The sequence below is a fragment of the Ictidomys tridecemlineatus genome, chromosome 5 (assembly GCF_052094955.1).
Source record: "Ictidomys tridecemlineatus isolate mIctTri1 chromosome 5, mIctTri1.hap1, whole genome shotgun sequence".
NCBI lineage: Eukaryota > Metazoa > Chordata > Mammalia > Rodentia > Sciuridae > Ictidomys > Ictidomys tridecemlineatus.
Window position 1 is genome coordinate 121,324,074 of NC_135481.1, and position 19,919 is coordinate 121,343,992.

Here is a 19,919-nt window from a genome sequence, read left to right on the forward strand (position 1 = left end):
AGCTCAGTGGTTAAGAACCCCTGGATTCAATCTCTGGTACCCAAAAAGAAAAAAGAAAAGAAAATGTTAATATAAAGTTCATGCTCATGACATCCCGTTGTAGTCAGTTTGCTTTGGATACTTCTGGGTGCTCTGTGTGGCAGGTGGTGGATCCAAGGTTAGGTGGGCAGGGCAGAGTAGGGGGCTCTTCTCATTTGCTGCACCACCCCACAGCCTAGTAGCCTAAGTCACCATCTGTCATTCCTCACAGTGCTGTCCTCTAAACTGGACTCAGCAGGACTGCTCTGCTCCACATGGCATCTGCTAGGGCTGGAATGTCCAAGGTGGCTCCTCACTTGTGTCTGGTGGCTCTGCTGGAGTGGCACGCATGGCAGCAGCTGCTGCACGTCTCTGTCCACATGGCCTCTCTGGGTGACATGCTTGAGCTGCCACAGTTGCTGCTAGGAGAAAAGATGCAAAAGCTGCTGGTTTCCTAAAGGCTTGTTCCAGAACTGGTGTGAAGTACATCTGCCCTTTGTATTGTGGAGGCGGTCACAAGGACAGCCCAGATTGACAAGAGGGGAAACAGCCACCTCTTCCTCTGAGGCAGGAACACATCGCACAGGAGGAGAGGAAGTGGTGCTGTCCATCTTGGAGACCTCTCCACAAGCAAGTTCTAGCCTAGATCTTAGGATTCTTTTCTGCTAAAGAATGAGAAACACTTTGCTTGCTCTAAATGGATTTCTATGACTTCTCCCATTCTCCCTCCTCTGGAAAAATAAGGAAGAGAACTAGCTTCATTTTCTCATTATCCTCTTCAAATTGAATTAAGATAATTAGAAATTAAGGATTGTTTAATAAGAATATGGTAATATCAGCAGAGTGTGGTAGTGTACACTTATAATCTCATCAATTTAGCAAGACACTGTCTCAAAATGACTGAGGATGTAAGGATGTAGCTCAATGGTAGAGCATCCCTGGGTTCAATCCCTAGCACCTCCCCCCCAAAAAAAAAAAATGTCGTGCTGGTTTAGGAAAGCCAGATGGCTCAGGGTGAGGGCCATTCCCATGTAAATGCATACAGTGGGGGAGATGACCAGAAGCAGCACCCAAGGGGTCCCCTGCTCTGGCTCACCTCTCAGCTGCATGGATGCACTGTCCACAGAACTTCAGCCTCGTGCATTTAAACCATTATAAGTATTTCAAATAAAATAAGTAAAGGGGAGCCTTCAGGTTGAGTTTTAGAAATCGTGCTTTTCCACATGGATGCATGCAGAAAACGGACTGTGGTTTGGTAATGCTGCGTGCTCTAAGGGTAGAAGCTGGAAAGAGGTGGGAGAGGCAGATGTGACCACAGCACCAACTCCTGAGCACAGGCCAAGATTCTCTGGGCACCCTCCTGCCATATTTTCAGACCACAGCCAAGTGCATCTTCCTGTTTCTGTGTTTGGCTGCCCAGTCCTGCTGCTTCTGGGGTTAGATCTCCGTCACTGAGTGGCCATGGAGCCTTCCTTGCTGCCTTCCTACCTGTCACCCTGCCTCCCAGACCTATGTTCTTTCCCACTCCACACCCCATCTTTGTGAATCTGTCAGAAACCCTCCTTTGGAGCTCAGATCAGGCCCCGTCCCTCATAATCCTGGCCATCTGGGAGTACAGAAACATCAAGACCCATGTTCAGGCATATTTCATATCTCTAGGTGTTTGCCTGTTCTTCACCTTAAGGTCAGTAGTCCCTTTGTTTCAAATGAAGACAGTGAAACTTCATTTTTTTTTTTTTTAATCTTCACAAACTTATGTTTGGCTTAAAGCAATCTCTGAATGAAAGGTTTCATCTGCTAGGAAAGGACCTTTTCAACACCTTCACTTCAAGCTGATCCTGTGCATGTATTGGTGTAAACCATCGCCAGATGAGCCTAGGTTGGGGGCAGTAGTGGGCCTTCTGCTCCTGTGAGAGTCCCTTGGGTGAGAACTTTTCCTGTTCTCTCTTCGTATCCCCAGTTCATTTAGCAGGTTTAGGCATTAAACAGATTCCAAGATTGGTCCTCGAACTGGGAGCAAAGTAGATAGAAGTCCTTGTCCCTGCCTGGAGGGAGACAAGCTGGGGAGGCTGGGGCATGTGGTCTAGGAGCTCCGCCAGAGGCTCATGCAGGGAGCATGATAAGCAGAGGCTGCTCAAAGAAGGGACCCCAGGGCTGCAGCAAACTCACTCACATTGGTACTTTGGAAAAATTGCCCTTGAAACGGCTCAGAAGAAGTTCAGGATGTCAGCAGGGAAGTAGACGACGTAGTCCAAGAACCGTTCAGGAAAGAGCATGTTCCTGTTGCAGCGACTGTGCTGAGAAATAGAGGCCATACAAGTGAACAAGACATCCACTGTGTTGAAATGCAACAAAAATTAAGATGGATTAATGAGTGGATAGAAGGACAAACGGGTGTTCGTGTGACAAAGCAAAGAGAGCCCCTCATCAGCAGTTAGATCTGGGTGGTTGACATGTAGGTTAGTCCCTCTGAAGTTCTAATTTTTCAAAATAAAATATTGGGAAGAAATTTGAGCAAGAAGAGCCCTTTACATTCAAGACATTGACATCCCCAGGCTTTGTGAAGCTCTTCAGATTCTTGAAGGGCCACTTGGGCAGGGAGCAGCTGCCCCAGAAAGTTTTCACAGATGCACCAGCCTCTTGCCACCTGGTTCCCTGGCTTCCTTCTGAAAGCTTTGTTTTTTTCAGAGGATTTTAGTCTTTCCAGCTGTTGTTTAGATTCTGATTCTAACTGGCAAAATGTTTTTTCTAGATTTATTTATGAAACAGAGCATCACAATGGCATAGCAGAATTGCTGGAAATATTGGGGAGGTAAGTTTCTGTGACTGGCAGCAAAGGATAGTGGGTGGAGTATATACCAGAATGACCCAGCTCATGGAGCTCAGCTGTCTCCCTCCCTGAGCAAGACAGCTTATCCACTCTGAGAGAAGAGACGTGGAGCCGGTGAGCTCTTGGGTTAGAGCACGCCAGATGGAGGCTCCATCTAGGCTTTTGGTTGTATCCAGGTCCCATTTCATACACCTCAGTGTCAATACTGGAACTGCATTTCTGCAGGAGCAATGTAATTACCTGAAGCAGGGTGCAATGGTGCACACCTGTAATCCCAGGGGCTCGGGAGGCTGAGGCAGGAAGATCGTGAGTGCAAAGCCAACCACAGCAAAAGCAAGGCGCTAAGCAACTCACTGAATAAAATACAAAATAGGGCTGAGGGTGAGGCTCACTGGTCAAGTGCCCCTGAATTCAGTTACCTGAGGTTTATATTAGATGTTTATTAAAAGATTTACACTTGGGGTATTGTGTATTAATGTACACAATATCTCAAATTGTTTTGATTTTATGGATTTTTCATAAATATATATATATATATATGTACACACACACACACACACACACCTGTAAAGTAATTGCCATTTCAACTTTTCATTATCTTAATCCAGATAAAGTTCTCCATTACTGTCATTCTTTTAAAATCCGTAGTCTATAGGTTTTATATTAGGCCTCCAAATCCACTGTTCTAGAGTTCCTCAGAGTTCCAAGGTAAATGGCTTGGGAGTGCTTTTCCACTCTGCCTTTGATGTGCAGGAGCGGCTTGGGGTTCTGAGGAGCCTGCAGTAAAGAAACCTGTTCTCATACTGAATCCAGTAGTCCCCACAGCATTTGAACACAGAATCTTGTCTCACAGACACTATTGTCTGGTCCTGAGCAAGAGTTCTGAGGAAAAACTTTGCTTCTGTGTTGGATATGGTTTGAAAAAGCTCAGTCCCCATTGGGAGTTCTCTTAGATTAGTGTCCACGTGCTGGACGGGGTCTCTCGAAGCATGGCATAATGTGGTTGAGGATTGTTTCTTCCCAGTTGCACAACCTGGGACAAGTTCCTTCTTTCAAGTGGGAAGGATAATCACATTCCCAGTCAGGTGCCCCAGAGAGGGCATGTGCTTTGCAGGTGTGAAGGCTGCTGTGCTGCTTTCACTCCTGCCATCTGGTTTTTTTCATTCTGGGGGTTTGCCCAGGGGTTTTCCCATGTGAACAAGCTTAGGGCCCCAGCGGGTACCCACTGCACCCTAAGCTCGTGGATTGTGGAGGAGCATGTTAGAATTGTTCTAACTGCCCTGTAACTCTCAAACATTTATCTGCATTTGCCTAATTATAAGAATAAATAATTAAACCAATCGATGCTTGAGACTAAAACTTGAGTTTGGAGACCTTTGCGCTTTGCTTGCACAAGGGAGCAGCTTTCTAACTGATTTTTGACCAGCCATTGTGCCCACACCTGGATTCTGTGGCCAACACTACAATGAGCTTGGATACTCTAGGGACACCCTCCCAAAAGAGAGATGCAGCCCAAAAGAAGAGCTGGGACCCCTCAGCTGTGCAGACTTTCTTCCCCCAGGACCCCTGTAGTACAGCCAGTTTCCTGCTCCTGAGCCACTCCCTATAAACCCAACTTCATCATTACCTTGTAATCACAAGGATAAAAATGGTTATACTTCATCAAATATATTTATTTTATATTCTGCTGATTCATATGAAATATATGAAATACATATTTTGTCTACTAGATTTTCATGCTAGAAAGAAAAATACAATATTTGATTGTAATCTGAAATTTGTAAATATTTAAACTTTGAATAAATTCTTTCTTCACAGTATAATTAATGGATTTGCCTTACCACTAAAAGAAGAGCACAAGATTTTCCTGTTGAAGGTGTTGCTACCTTTGCACAAAGTGAAATCTCTGAGTGTCTACCATCCGCAGGTAAGGAGGCAGGCATGAAGACATGCCATCATCAGAACCCAGGGCAGGGATCCAGCCTGTTCTCAGCGTGTTTTCTTTCTCATGTCACCACCTTCTATAATAAGGTCCTGGCAGTAATTGAATAAGAAGCAAAGAGAGATTGCCTTTAAAATACTCAGGAAAATCTCTGAAATACAGAATAATACCATTCACTTTTAGCATAGAAAAGGGAGTGGCTGCCTCTGCAAAAGGAGGCGAAGAGGACTACCAGATGACAGCTGTCTGTCACAAAGTCTAGTAAGACAAAAAAAAGACTGGATTTCTAAGATACAGATCTGACCAGAGGGTGCTGCAAGATCAGCCAGCAAGTGGTTCCATCTGGTTAGGTGGCTCTGTTGGCCTGGGACACTGAGTCTCCTCCGCTCTGTGTCCTCAGTGCTGGCAGTTCAGGAGGGCTCCGCCTTGAGCAGCAGGCCACTGCATGTGCATTCTTGGCTGTCACCACTGTTAGTTCCACCAGTCAGTTGCTGCTAACTAGGGTATTTTTACATTCAGTTTGTTGTTGTATTAATTGTACAAAAGGAATTAATAGTTCAGAGATTTCAGATGGAACCAGATTTTAATTTGTTCCCAGCTGTTTGATTTCTTGTTCACACTAATCTCCGAAAGGACCGCAAGGAAAGCCCATCGTACTGGGTCATCTTGGTCACCTTGGTGGGTGGGTAATCTAAAAGGTGCTTTTTTTTTTTTTTTTTTTCTTTCAGATCATTACCAACTAATTGGGAAAGAGCAGGGGTCCTGGGGTCCCTCCCTGAGCATCCCACTCAGAGCCCTTGGGGTGGGTGAACACCCTGGGGCAGCCACTCAGCCACATCAAGCTGTCTTGTCAGAGAAGGGTGTGAAGGGGGACGTTTCCACACTGCAGCCAGGTGCTCACTCTCTCCCATCCCTTTTCAGCTGGCGTACTGCGTCGTGCAGTTTTTAGAGAAGGACAGCACCCTCACTGAACCAGTAAGTGTGCTCTCTCAGGCCCGACCACCTTGCCTGCTCTCCTCCTCCCCTCAAAACACCCTCACTGAACCAGCATGTGGATTAATTCACTCTAGTAACCTACAAGCTGGTCTCATTTGAGCTTGACAGGTTTTCAGAGTGCGGTTGTTTTCGATAAGAGGTCCTTTACTGTGATGAGCTTGCCCTGCCCACGCTGTGCTTCACACCTGTGAGAGCAGAGCATGGAGCAGCTACAGCCCCCAGCCGTGCATGCTCAGGCCTTCACATCAGTGCAGACCTACAGCATGTCCCGACTCCAGTTGGAGGTGACTTAGTGAGAGTGTGAAATGCTTGTTTTATACAAGGGGTTGTATTATCCTGAAGATTCTTTCCAAGTTAGGGTGTAGCTGTTCTATGAGCTTTGAATTACAACTCAAAACTAGATGGATGCCATTCAGTTTTGGATTTCTAATTTTCTTGGCATTTTATCTTCATTAAAAAATAAAAAAGGCTATGGTAGCCAAAATTAACAGAATCAGGCGTGTCAAATGATAGTTTCAGGATTTGAAACAGCTTTGTTAAGATATAATTCACATACCATACAATTCCACCATTTAAAGTGTACAAAGATTTTTGGTATATTACAATACTGATTTTTTTATTGTGGTAAAAGATATACACCTGGAACATAAAATGTTGTCTTTTCAACTATTTGAAGTGTACAGTTCAGTGTCAGCAAGTATTATGCAACCACCACCAGTCTGTTTCCAAAACTTTGCCATGCTACCAAACAGTAGCTCTGTCCCTGATCCATGATGACTTCCCACCCCTCTCCCAGCACCTGCTCCCTGAATCAGTCTCTCCTGAAGCTGACTGCTCGGGTTTCTCAGGAGAGTGGAGCCTGCTGTACTCCTCCTCTCCCGTGGTGCAGTGCCTCACAGGCTTCACCCATGTTGTAGAACATTGCTCCTTGTTGTGGCCGCATAGTGCTCTATTGTCTGCACAGACCACACTTTACTCCCCGTCTACCCATCAGTGGACACTGGTGGCCCTTCCTCTGGCTGTCCTGAATGATGCTGCGTGAACAGGTTGTCGACTGTCTGTTCCAGCCCGGCTTTCAGTTCCTCTGGGTGGGCTCCCAGGGTGGGACTGCTGGTTACATGGGGACTGTCTGTTTTTCTGAGGCTACCCCGTTTTGCACTTGGGGTAGCAGCTGTGGAAAATAGCATGGCAAGGATGCAGGTGCTCCACGTGCTCATCAGTGCTTGTTTTCCTTTTTGTTTTTTGTTTTCTTTTGTTTTTAATTTTTAGTTGTTGATGGATCTTTATTTGTTGTTTGTGGTACCTCACGCATGCTAAGCAAGCACTCTACCACTGAGCCACATCCCAGCCCCCTTCTTTTTGTTTTTAATTGTCACTCCAGCCATCCTGGTGGATGAGAGGTGGCGCCTGTTGTGACTTTGGTTGGTGCTCCTCTACCAACTAATGGCTTGGGCTGTCTTTTCATATTCCTCAGCCATCTCTGGAGAAATGTCTGTTTCAAATGCATTGCACTTTTTAAAAACCAAGTTGTTATTCCTTATTGAAGAGCCAAAAAAAGGAGCATCAGGTGCCAGTTTAAATATTTGAGTCCTCTTTTTCTAAAAAGCTTCTGATAGAATTGAAAAGGTAGATACTACAATTCCTGAGTCCTTAGTCCTATTAGCTATTCTTCACGGTTTCCTTGTGAGATTATAGTTTTTCTAATAAAAATGAGTGAGAAATTCTTCACAAATTCCCAAGTTACACTGACTTTTGGTCACTGCCTCCACGTTATTAAATTCTATATGTAATTCACCCCCAGTCCCAGCTCTCCCATGAAATTCAGGAAAAGCTCTCATTCTGCAGATTTCAGAGGCAACAGGCTGCAGTGCTGCATGCCAGACCTGCCAGCAGCCCTCACGGGTGCCCTGTCCTGGCCCTCTTCTCCCCTGGTCTCCAGATACCTCTGCCTCTCCTCTAAATGAGGTTCAGGAAGACCACAAGGAATATGCCAGATCATATCAGACTTCAGAAGAAGCATGGTTAAGATTCTTAGTCAAATTTTCTGTGAGGATGTTATTTTTATCCTCTTCACTGTACTGCAATCATGTTTAGGTAGAGAAGAGAAAAAAGAAAGTGTTATTAATAAAAAAAAAAAAAAAAAAAACATGGGTAGAGCACCTGCCTAGTGTGTGCCAAGGCTGTGGGTTTGGTCACACAGCACCACCCACTGGTGGGTGGCAGGGGGCTATAGTATTTTCCCCCCTGGTTATATGCCATAATCCTCCATCTATTTGATGCTTTTCCTGAAGAAAGTAACATGCAAAGAAGTTCCACCAGCCCCATCCCATTCTTTTTTAAAAAAAAAAATATATTTATTTATTTATTTTTAGTTCTGGGCAGACACAACATCTTTGTTTGTATGTGGTGCTGAGGATCGAACCCTGGCCGCACGCATGCCAAGCGAGCCCGCTACCGCTTGAGCCACATCCTCAGCCCCCCACCCCATTCTTCTATTCAAACCAAAGGAAAAGAAAGATATAGGAGAGGAAAAAGTACACAAAGTATTGTGATTTTTCTTTGTACACTTTTCTCATACTCTTTTTTTAACTGTGCTTTGAAAACATTCTTTACCATAGCATACACCTTAGTAGGAAAGATAGGGAAATTCACAGTTCACTCTTTTATATGCTTTTGAAAAGATCTTCAGAATACAGCTAGTAAGTGGTTGTTGAGTGACACATACCCTTATCAAGCAAAGCTTGTTCCTTAGTGGTAATCCATGGGAGTAGGAAGAGATGAAAATGATTTCCATTTTATATCCTTAAAATGTGCTTTTTTTTTAATTCTAATTTGTTATATGACAGCAGAATGCATTTCAGTTTCTCATACTCTTTAATGGCTAAAGAACTCACCAAATGTCTCACCCCATTTACTACAGCCTGAAACTTCTCCCACTCGTCACCTCCCACAGCACCCTGCCTGCCAGCCGCTGTCGCCTGAAGCCCTGGCCGCTGGAGCTCAGTGTGCAGGCTCCACCCTATCCCCTCCCACCTGGGAGTTGGTGTAAGCCGATGAAGTTTGTAAATGACTTTAATTCCCACTTATATAGGAAGTAATCAAGCACATGACGCGTGGCAGAGCGAGAGCTTGACTGCCACGGTCTTGAAGAAGGCAGGAGCCATGTGGCCTCACTTCTAAGCTGTCATGCTGAGCTCTGGCTCAGCATCAGCACAGAAAAGCCACAGACCCAGTCCCTGGCATGTCCACCCAGGACCACTTCGTTTCTTTATTCTGCTGCACAGATAATGTAACAGTACTCTCCTGCCTACGTAAAGCAGATTTAATTTTCTATATATTAAAAACATTCAGACCCTCACCTCAATGAATTTCTTCCTTTGAAATTAATGATTTAGGAAAATACAAAGGCCATTGTGTCTGACTTCAACAGTAGAAACTAACCAGAAATGCAGTCCAGTCGTGGACTCTGAAGGTGTGCCTCCACTTGAGTACCTGGAGCTACCTTTCCAGGCTCAAGAATACTTTTTCGAAGTATGGTCCACTCGAATATTACAATTTTATAAAGGAGATTTGTCCTGTTTGTAACCTACAGTTAATGTTATTTCATTTCACATGGTAGGCCATGCTCACAAGCTTCTGGGCACATTAAACCTATTTATCGTTGTAAGAATAAAGGCTCATTAGAGAGTTTACAGACAAGTATTATGCCTGTTTTCACCCACCTGCCTCTCGGCTAATCGAGTTTTACTACACGGCCTGGTGCAGCTCTTTTGCCTGAGTGCACCAGGACAGGGAGCTTCCTAGGGCTTGAGGCCATGCCCAGAGGCCATGCTCACACTCCAGAGGGCAGGTAGTCCATTGGGTTTCCAAGGAAGCTCAGTGCCCAGAACTGTAGGCAAGTAGTCTTTTGCCCAGGATTAGCAGTCCCTGTGCAGAATACCTCCTCTACAAAATCCCACCATGTTCAGGAGCAGCAGAGATGGCTGAGTACTGGTCACAGGGGTTTCAAGAAGCAGGAGGAATAAGTCCAGTGCGTGAACCTGATTGTACAAGTAATACCTTTTCCAGTGAAATAAATAGCTAAATCAGTTGTTTTGTGTAACTCAAAAATTAATATATTTCTCATTATAATATTCCATTGGCAGACATAAAGGCTTATGAAATGATTTGTAATCAGCGTCTTCGTAACAATAATTCCAGCATGCAGAATAGGTAGTTAATAAATGTCTACTAAACAATTTTGAGCTACAAGTAGAAGGTAAATGATTAAATGATGCACTTTTAGAAATAATTCCTTTTAAGACAGTTTTGTTGTTGTGAATTTTTATGTCAGACTTCAAAACTAGGAACACTTTTTTTTTTTTTTTTAGTACTGGGGCTGGGACCAGGGCCTTGTGCATGCCAGGCAAGCACTCTGCCACTAAGCTATAACCTCAATACAAAGAGCACTTTTTAAAATAAAAGCTGAAGTTTCATGAAACATAATATTATAAACAATTACCCAGGAACCCAAATACTAAAAGCATCACACAGAATTATTCTAGGTGTGCACTGTGGGGCACTCCTGTAATCCCAGGAACTCAGGAGGCTAGGGCAGGAGGATCTAGGAGGATTACAAGTTCAAGGCCAACCTGGGCAACTTAGCAAGACCCTATCTGAAAATATAAAACAAAAGAGTCTGGATTGTGGCTCAGTGATAGAGTGCCCCTGGGCTCAATTTCCAGTACCCAGAAAGGAAGGGAGAGAGGGAGAAGAAGTGAGAAGGAAGAAAAGCTTCCCCTGCAGAATCCCTTTCTAGCTGTCTGACTTGAGCGAGGAACAACATCCACAAATCAGGAACCCCTGTGGTCTGATTGGGTGGGGCTACTACCACATGCTCCTGCTGGCTGAGGGCCCGTAGGCAAGCAGTGGAGCCAGTGAGGACCCTGCCCAGGTCTGCCACCGCACCGTAGGTGAGTTGGCATCTGCTTGGTTCACTGCCCTCTTCTTGATGCTTTTTAACACAGTTACAAACTGTTCCACATGCATACACGTGTGGGTGTGCATCAAGTGTTCAGTTAATCTGAGAAGTGGATTGCACATGCCTAGACATGTTGGCAATAGTTTTATATCTGGCCACTTCCACCCCAGAATGCACAGATGAAGGCATATGCTCTGCAAGGTCTCCTCTAGTCTTTGACAGAATTCTCCTAACTGCTAGCAGGTTTTGCTTTTTGTTTTGTGTCTTTATTTTTTTGTAATTAAAGGAACTTACTTAATGAGATGTTGGTTGATCAGAGAGTGGGTCACATAAATTAAAACTGTGAGTCTGAAGTAAAATTAGGCCTGTTTATCAAATTATAAAATACTATGTGTGAATTACTGAGTCTGATCGTCCCCCCAGAGGCCAACACCACCTCTGTGCTGCTCTGCAGTGGGGGCCCCTGACTAGAAAGAGACTCTGCCTGCCCAGGTGTGGCAGCTTAGGGGCGTCACTTCCCATGTCATTTCTTTTATAGGTGGTAATGGCACTTCTCAAATACTGGCCAAAGACCCACAGTCCAAAAGAAGTAATGTTCTTAAATGAATTAGAAGAAATTTTAGATGTCATTGAACCCTCGGAGTTTGTGAAGATCATGGAGCCTCTCTTCCGACAGTTAGCCAAGTGCGTTTCCAGCCCACACTTCCAGGTATGTAGGTTTGGGAGAAAGATAATTAGATGATTTCAGAATGTTACTTTTGGAAATAAAACATTCCAGTATATAACTGTGGTTTGCTTCTCATATAATTTTAAGGTAAAATTCAAGTTTTTACTTTAATCATACTTCAAAAATAAGGTGGAAAAACTTTATTTCTAAAAACTATATCCTAGAACCTTGTCCTCACCACTGAAAGCATTTTTCTCAATAAGAGCTATGAAAAGCAGCTTCTCTGTGAAAGTGTCATCAAGCTCCGAGTCCCCCAGACCACCTGACCTTGTTTCCACAGCTGACTGATCAGTAGTGATAGATGAAGTGATGTTCAGAATCTCCAGGTCTGAAATTCTCTTTCCCTGTAAGTTTATTTCTGACATCATATGTCTCCCCTTACACTTAAAAATTAATAATAATGTTTCTAGTCAGGAGTGGAAGTGCACACCTGTAATCCCAACAACTCAGGAGGCTGAGGCAGGAGGATTGCTAGGCAACTCAATGAGTCCCTGTCTCAAAATAAAGAAGAAGCCGGGCACAGTGGCACACACCTGTAATCTCAGTGGCTCAGGAGGCTGAGGCAGGAGGATCTTGAGTTTGAAGCCAGCCTCAGCAACAATGAGGTGGTAAGCAACTCAGTGAGACCCTGTCTCTAAATAAAAATACAAAATAGGGCTGGCAATGTGGCTCAGTGGTCGAGTGCCTGCGAGTTCACTCCCCAGTACCAAAAAGAAAGAAAGAAAGAAGAGCAGAGCACTTGCCTAACATGGCGATGGTCCTGGGTTCCATCTCTGGTACTACTATTACTACTAATAATAATAATAAATTGCTGATGTTAAAAACTGAAGAATAGGGCTGGGGATGTGGCTCAAGCGGTAGCGCGCTCGCCTGGTATGCGTGCGACCCAGGTTCGATCCTCAGCACCACATACCAACAAAGATGTTGTGTCCGCCAAGAACTGAAAAATAAATATTAAAAAAAAAAACTGAAGAATAATTCAAAATTCAAGCCCTTAAGTATCTCAAACTTCTACTTTCAAATTTAGACTTAAAATATTACCACAAATATATTTATGGATGTATGGGTGTTTTTTAAAACTCAAAGTATCCAACTCTTAAATAGGAATGATCTTAGAAGCTACTGATGCTATCCTGATTCCTTTATAAATTAATGCTCTCTGTTCTCAAACACCTTTCCCTCCCCTTCATCATATTCACCCTGATTCTGAAAAGCTCACCCACCTGGCTTTCTCTGAGAAATCACCCATGATTCTTGAGCCCTCCACAGGCCTCACCCACCATACCCTCAGCCTCTGCCTGCACCACCACACATGAACTCAGAATTTCTAGGTTTCTGGTGACAGAAATGCCATCTCTGCTTTGCTCTGAGCTTCTGAGGACTGCTGCCAGATCTGCACACTGAGATGTGATGTTGGGAAGTAGTTATGGAGGCGGGTCGACTCTACCTAGGGAAGCACATGTCAAGTCAGGCATGGGCCACGTGTCCTAGTGGCTTCCACACACTCTGACTCAGATGGTTCTGCAGAATGTGCATGGGTGTGGCTGTCAACTACAGCTGGACAGCAAGGAGGGCCGAGGTGCACAGCCACAGTCCTAGGTGGAGGGATGTGGGTGCTCATACAGCTTTGTGTGTTGGAAGTTTTTAGTAATGAATATTACTAAATAATAATAATGGGCCCTCCCACAGCTTCCTTCTCACCAGAGTGTGGGCTCTGAAATGCTGCTTTGGGGTCTTAGCTCCCCGTCCCCCTTGCCGGTTCCTCCCCTACTCCTTCCTCCTCACTTTTAGGACCTGTCCTCCCCCAGGGCCTGGCTCACATGTCACCTTCTCCATGCTGAAGTCCCACCCACAACCCACACGCCTGCCCTTCCCTGCTGCCTTTCTCCATGACTCATCATTTCTAGCAAGTCAAATAATCACTGTCCTTTGTCTGTCCCCCTCCAGAGTCAAGCATTTCTGCCTGCCTTTATCCACTGCCGTATGTATGCTCAAGCTGAACACATGTCACATACTAGCAACTAATGATGTTGGTGGGTGGATGGAGAGATAGATAGGTGGATGGGTGGATGGATGGATGGATGAGTAGAATGAACTTATTTGCTTTGTATCCTGAGCATCTAACCTAATATCTAGCATAAATTGAATAAATGGAGAGGTGAATGACGACGTTTTTCATTTCTTCATAATAAGAAATTATCTGCTGCCCCATTGTTGTAGGCTCTTTAAAGTTACAGTCTAGAATATTTTGAAATAATTAATTCTCTGATGCATTTTAACTTGTTATCCTGTTTATAGGTTAACAGTGAGGATATTTGCCTCCTGTGCTGGAGCATGAACACCAAGGACACTAACACATCCTGTCTTCCAGGTGGCAGAGCGAGCACTGTATTACTGGAATAATGAATACATTATGAGTTTAATTAGTGACAATGCAGCAAAGATTCTGCCCATCATGTTTCCATCCTTGTACCGCAACTCAAAGACCCATTGGAACAAGTAAGAAAGAATGGGCTCTCTCTCTTTCCTGCATATTTTTAAATGTTTATGTTTTTCTGTTACTGCAATTAGAATGTAAATCCAAATTTTAATATCAGCTTAAAATTATGTTGATTTCTTTGAGGTTTTTTAAGTTACACATGTAGAGTGTCTGCATTGGCTTTTGTTTTGCTTCCTTACTCCTATTTCAAGCCAAGACAGAGGACCCTGTGTCTGCACCCTGCTGGTTTCAGTAGCAGCACCTTCCACACATTTCCTGAGTGCCCCCAGGGGAGTTGAAGGTCACCGCAGAGCTTGGGCTCAGTGCTGTGAGAAGCACAGGGGCCAACCTGCTGACAGACCCCCTGGAGCCCCTCTGTGAGACCGGGAGCCATCCTGCTGTGGTCGCTGCCTGGAGGGCCAGAGGGAAGAGCAGGCATCTTTAACACACCTGAGGAACTGAGAATATCTACTTCTCTCCTTCATCTTTTCACTTAATGAAAGTGAAGAAATGGAGTCTCCCAGTGACAGCCTTCCGAGACCTTAAAAGAAAACTATCCATGTGGGTGCTGCATTAGGATTAATTCTGAACTTAATATTTGTGTTATTCAAATAAATGTGGGTACCAGAGTTTTTCTTTCTCCATCTTTTTTTCTTTGTGTGTTATCATAAATTAGAATTTAAATCAGGACCAGGCACAGTGGCACACACCTGTAATCCCAGTGACTCAAGTGTACTGCTATAATCCCAGCCACTCAGCAGACTGAGGCAAGAGGATCACAAATTCAAGGCCAGCCTGGGCAATGTAATGAGACCCTATGTCAAAAATTGAAAGGGCCTGGGATACAGACAGTTTCAAGCTGTACACCTGGGTTCAATCCCCAGTACAAAAAAAAAAAAAAAAAAAAAGAATTTAAAGCAATAAGGGCAGAGCTGTGATAGCTAGATTCCTGCTTGTCCTGTAGACAGGAAAGCCAACTGGAAGGGACTGCACATGATCCTGTAGTCCTAAAGCTGGTCAGCAGCTCCGTGGCTCCAGTGTGGTCTCCTGACCTGCAGTGTCTGCCATGTAGTGCTCCTATTTCCCATGGCCAACCCTCTGCGGAGCTCTGTCCTGCCCACTTGAGGCTGCAGGCCACATGGCTTCTTTCCCAGAGTAAGCCCAGGGCAGCAGGCTTGCTCTGTGTTTTCTGCCTGACACTCTGGGGCAGCAGGGGCCATCCAGGTGGTGAGCAGAGAGTAGGCAGGTCAGAGCAAGCTCCACCTGGGCAAGGTGAACCTCTAGGTCTTCCCCAGCCACGTTTCCTCAACTGAAAAATAGAGAAAATACTGACACTCACCACATTTTTTTGCTGTTTAAGGTAATGCCTGTTTATATTAAGTGCTTTGTTTTGTGGCCCCCTTTGCCTGCTTGAAGGCTTCCTAAAGCCAATATACATAAAGTGCCTGGCATGAACAGGCCTCCAGTGCATGTGGCCCTAGCTTTGCAGTTGCAGGTTTAGCCAGGTGCAGGCCTCCTGTCATAGGAGTTGTAGTGTTGAACCCAGGGGTATTTTCCCCACTTTACCACTCGTCACATCGCCAGTCCTTTTTATTTTTATTTTGAAACAGGACTCACTGAGTCACTGAAGCTAGTCTCAGACTTGAGACCTTCCTGTCTCAGCTTCCCAAGCCCCTGGGGTGGCAGCATCCCTCATCAGTCCAGCAGGATAGTGACTTCCAGTGACCTTTGTTTTGAAGCACTTAGGGTTTTTACTGAGCACAGCGGGTGATGGCAGAGCCCCAGTCTGGCCATACTCCTGCACATGTGTGCAGCATGACGCCAGAGCACAGCTGGTGGCTCACTCCTGCTTTTGCAAAGAAGGAAGCACTTTCTAAGATAAAGGAGTTTCATTATGAAGATTAAAAAGTGGTTATGGTTTGGCACTCAGTCCTCTTCATTTTGTTTGCTATTTTATTGCTGCTCACAACTGTGGGTCAGTGGTGCTCTGCTGGGCAGTTTTCTTGCTCTTCTCAGGGCTCTGCATAGATTCAGTGACAGCTGGGCCCCTCCTTCTCCATGTGCCAGAGAGCTAAGCTTTGATGGAGCACTTTTATGGTCTGCTTCCACATTATTTTTGGTTTTGGGTTTTCTTTTTGTTATTTGTTGACTTTGAGGTTTCTTTTTGTTTTATTTATTGTTATTTGGGGGCAGGGTTGCAGTGCCTGAAATTAAACCCAGGACCTCATACGTGCTTAGGGAAGTGCTGTACCACTAAGCCACACCCGAGCTCCTGGCATCGTTAAAATTATCCTCAATGAGTAAGATTGAAAGGAAACTGACACTTATAGACAATAAGATGTTTACTTCTGTATCATATTGTCTTCATTATATTTGTTGGGGTTTCAATATTTTTAAATCAATTTCCAAGCAAGATAGCTTTGGCTACTGGTGGCCAGGTGGTGAGCTGAGTGGCCTGTGTGGGGGCTCCTGGACTGAGTAGCTGACCCCAGGACAGATGGGAGTCAGACCACAGGCCTCCCCTGTTGAGGATTGGGAAGATGGGAGTGGGACTGTTGAAGTCCACAATAGCCTGAGAAGTCTGAAAGAGGAAAGTGGGGAGGGAGAATAACCAAAAGGTCCAGTGTTGCGTCTCACTGTGTAATCTTCTCTGCAGGACGATACATGGCTTGATATACAATGCCCTGAAACTCTTCATGGAAATGAACCAAAAATTGTTTGATGACTGCACACAACAGTTTAAAGCAGAGAAACTGAAGTAAGTTGTTCCTTTGGCAAGTTGCTGTTTCCAAAGTTCTGGAATAATACTGAATAAGCCTCCACCATTGTTCCATTCTAAAAAAGTCGTTCTTAGCTTTAGATCAGTACTGGTCCTCTCATATGTGGAAAGCAAACTAAAAGTTAGTTAAGGTGAGTTATTTTCAAGGAATACAGGTTAAAAAGTTGGCCTTCTTCCCTTCTGTGGTTAGTCAGTCATCTTTGCAGATGAGAGTGTGTATGTGATCAGGAATCTAGCATTTGGGTTGGCTGTCAGGTGTAGTCATTTGTCATGCTTATAAGGCAGGAATTAGAATCGCATCCTGAAGGGTTTATGAGAGAGCAGGAACCCACACTTCAGCATAGCTTTTTCTAATTATCTCCATAACATGGGCATCCTCAGGAACCTTCTGTCCTTGACAAAGTTAGGGTTCTGCTTTTGTGCCTTTGAGAACTTCAGAGCTCACATCTGCCCAGGGACAGCCTGAGTGACAAGGTGCTCTATCCCTAGGCCAAGCTCAAAATCATGTGGTTGGTTAGTAATTGAAAGTCACTCTTCAGAGTCGAGTGCAGACTATTGGCAGATTTTATTCTTTGCTTGGCACTTTTTTTTTTTTTTAAAAGAGAGAGTGAGAGAGGAGAGAGAGAGAGAGAATTTTTAATGTTTTATTGTTTAGTTCTCGGCGGACACAACATCTTTGTTGGTATGTGGTGCTGAGGATCGAATCCGGGCCGCACGCATGTCAGGCGAGCGTGCTACCGCTTGAGCCACATCCCCAGCCCCTGCTTGGCACTTAAAACTGGCTAGGGTAGATAAACTTTGAATTTCTGTAATTCAAATTTCAAAATGTCTGTGTGGCTTATTCATTCTTTAGACAAATGTGTGAGTGTAACATGTACTCAGACTCTGATTTAGTTTCTAACAATACAGCCGTGAATACAACAAATGAAATCATTGCTGTGACAAAATTTATATTTTGCGTAAAGAAAGTAAAAGAGAACAAAATACAAAAAAAAAAGGAAGTATAAGGTATGTGAGATGACAGCAAAATAAAGGCACCAGGCCATAAGGAGGCACAGTGACCCTCTTCCAGCCTTCCAGCCTGTGCTCCTCCTTATCTGAGGGCTGAGGTTGCATGCAGGTAGGGAGTTTCTGAGCATCATGGCTTCTCTAGTGGCACATCCTCCCTTCAGGGAATCAGTACTCTGAAAGAGGCCTTCAAGCTCCTCCTAGTACATTTTTCTGCATTAAAAAAAAAAATAGACAAATTCATTGTCTTCTAGAAGGTCTTATGATTCTTAACAGCAAAATCAGACAAGAAGCCAGGTCTCCTGGCTCCCAGGACTATTCCCTGGTGACCCATCAGTACTGAAATGCCGACTCTTGCCAGCTTGCTTCCTTCCAATCTGTGATGGAGTCTGGTTCTCAGTGAGTGAGTAAGCTCCTCATTAGAGTAGTCTAGGTCCTCTGAAGAAGCACCTGACCCCAAGAATGCAAATATCACACTTGAATGAGTGAAGAATTTAAATTCCCAGACTTATTAAATTTTTAGCATTTTTCATTGTTTAATCTTCTAAATCTCAGCCAGTTTTTAATTTCATTGTTCACATTATGCACCTCTTGAGAAGCACTGTGAGGCGTGTGGACTAAGACCCATTTCTTCTTGTTACAAGAAGAAACAGCGGTGTCATGTCTCTCTCCCTGCTTTCCCTCCTGTGTGTCATCTTCAGTATCAACCATCTCTAATACAAATAATGTTTTACTATTTTTCAGAGAGAAGCTAAAAATGAAAGAGCGAGAAGAAGCATGGGTTAAAATAGAAAACCTAGCCAAAGCGAATCCCCAGGTACTAAAAAAGAGAGTAACATGAAAATGTCAAGGGTGTTGCTTGAATGCCTTATCACATAGGGGCGTGGCCGGGCATGGGAATTGGCTCTCACCGACATTGTATGTGGAAGTGTCTGCAATAAAGGAATAATTTTCACCTTCATGACCCTCCTCTTGTACAAGTACTTATTTTTCCCCATAAAGTTTTACCACAGAAATGACATTTTTCTACTTTTAAAAGAAGATATCAATCTTATGAAACATACTGTGGTAAAAAGAAAATCAGGATACAGCCTCTACTCCAGGATGTGGTTTGTTTTCTCATAAGTCTTATGTGCAATAGCTCAACCATGTTTCCCTTTCTTTTTAATATTAGATTAATTCTAGAAGTAAGAAAATTGAATTGAAATAGATACAGTGGGAAGATGATGTCCTCTTTCCTGAAATAGATTTCTATAAGCTTGGTATTTTGTTGTTAAAAATTAACCAAATTCTGCCTTTTAGCACTAACCCTCCTCTTACCCCAGCCAGGAGCCATGCGCTGGTGTCTTCGGAACTCCCCAGTCCAGCATCATCTCCTGCAGCATCGGCCCCTGGGTGGGCTCCAGGGCTGCTGTGGTCCTGGAGGTGCTCACAATCATTGCCTTTGGGTTTGGCATGCACTAGTCTAAGTAATTGGCAAGAGGTGGCTGTAAATGGTCCCCCTTGCCCTCTGCTTTTCTGTGTAACAGTGCCACTTAATGAAAATCACTAGGAACTCCTAGGCCATCTCAATTCCCCAAAGAAAATACCTTATTAAACAGTGTATTTCTTTTGGTGAGGAAGATACATGATCATTATCTAAATTGGGATGTAGGTTTTTAACTCTTGCCATTTGATACAGGAATATAAAGTTTGCAGTAGATATTTTACCTATATAAAAACAAGTTGACCTATATTCCCTTTGATAAAACTGTAATCTCAAGAGACAGCAAACCATGGGAAACTGAATGACATTCTCAGTCATGTGTCCTTGATTCTACCTAAACCAGTAGCCAGCATTTTTCTAAAAGTATTTTATCCATGTTCTTACAGAGAAAAATGCTCTTTTGAGACTACTTTGAGAAACTTAACTGAGGTAGATAACTATAGTTATCTTCTTTAGTAAATAGAGTTTATGTTCCAAGTGAAATTCAGTAAGTCTGGGGCGACTTTAGGTGGTTCAACCCTGCCTGGTGTATGCCCTGGGAGCCTCAATTTGTTCTGAAGGGCCCAGGCTGAAGGAGTGTGGACAGGTGTTCACACCATCCAAATCAGCAGCCTTGAAAAACTTTGCAAAATATGTATGAATCAGAGCATCTGGTTGTTTTGTTGTTGTTTGTTTGTTTTGCTTTGCTTTACCT

At 44.0% G+C, this 19,919-nt stretch overlaps 1 protein-coding gene across 15 annotated transcripts in view; it reads left to right on the top strand.

The window, feature by feature from the left end:
• Ppp2r5c (protein phosphatase 2 regulatory subunit B'gamma) overlaps nucleotides 1–19,919 on the top strand; it is a 138,662-nt gene that overhangs the window by 107,186 nt on the left and 11,557 nt on the right. For 13 of the 15 annotated variants that reach the window (XM_078050915.1, XM_078050916.1, XM_078050917.1 and 10 more), the window contains 7 exons: nucleotides 2,771–2,830; nucleotides 4,667–4,775; nucleotides 5,712–5,765; nucleotides 11,285–11,455; nucleotides 13,845–13,972; nucleotides 16,609–16,710; nucleotides 18,484–18,556. In XM_078050915.1, the coding sequence (XP_077907041.1) occupies nucleotides 2,771–2,830; nucleotides 4,667–4,775; nucleotides 5,712–5,765; nucleotides 11,285–11,455; nucleotides 13,845–13,972; nucleotides 16,609–16,710; nucleotides 18,484–18,556 (697 nt within the window). Of the gene's footprint in view, nucleotides 1–2,770; nucleotides 2,831–4,666; nucleotides 4,776–5,711; nucleotides 5,766–11,284; nucleotides 11,456–13,844; nucleotides 13,973–14,164; nucleotides 16,711–18,483; nucleotides 18,557–19,919 lie in introns of those variants that run through there. The other 2 variants (XR_013439307.1, XM_078050921.1) reach the window with 2 other exon arrangements.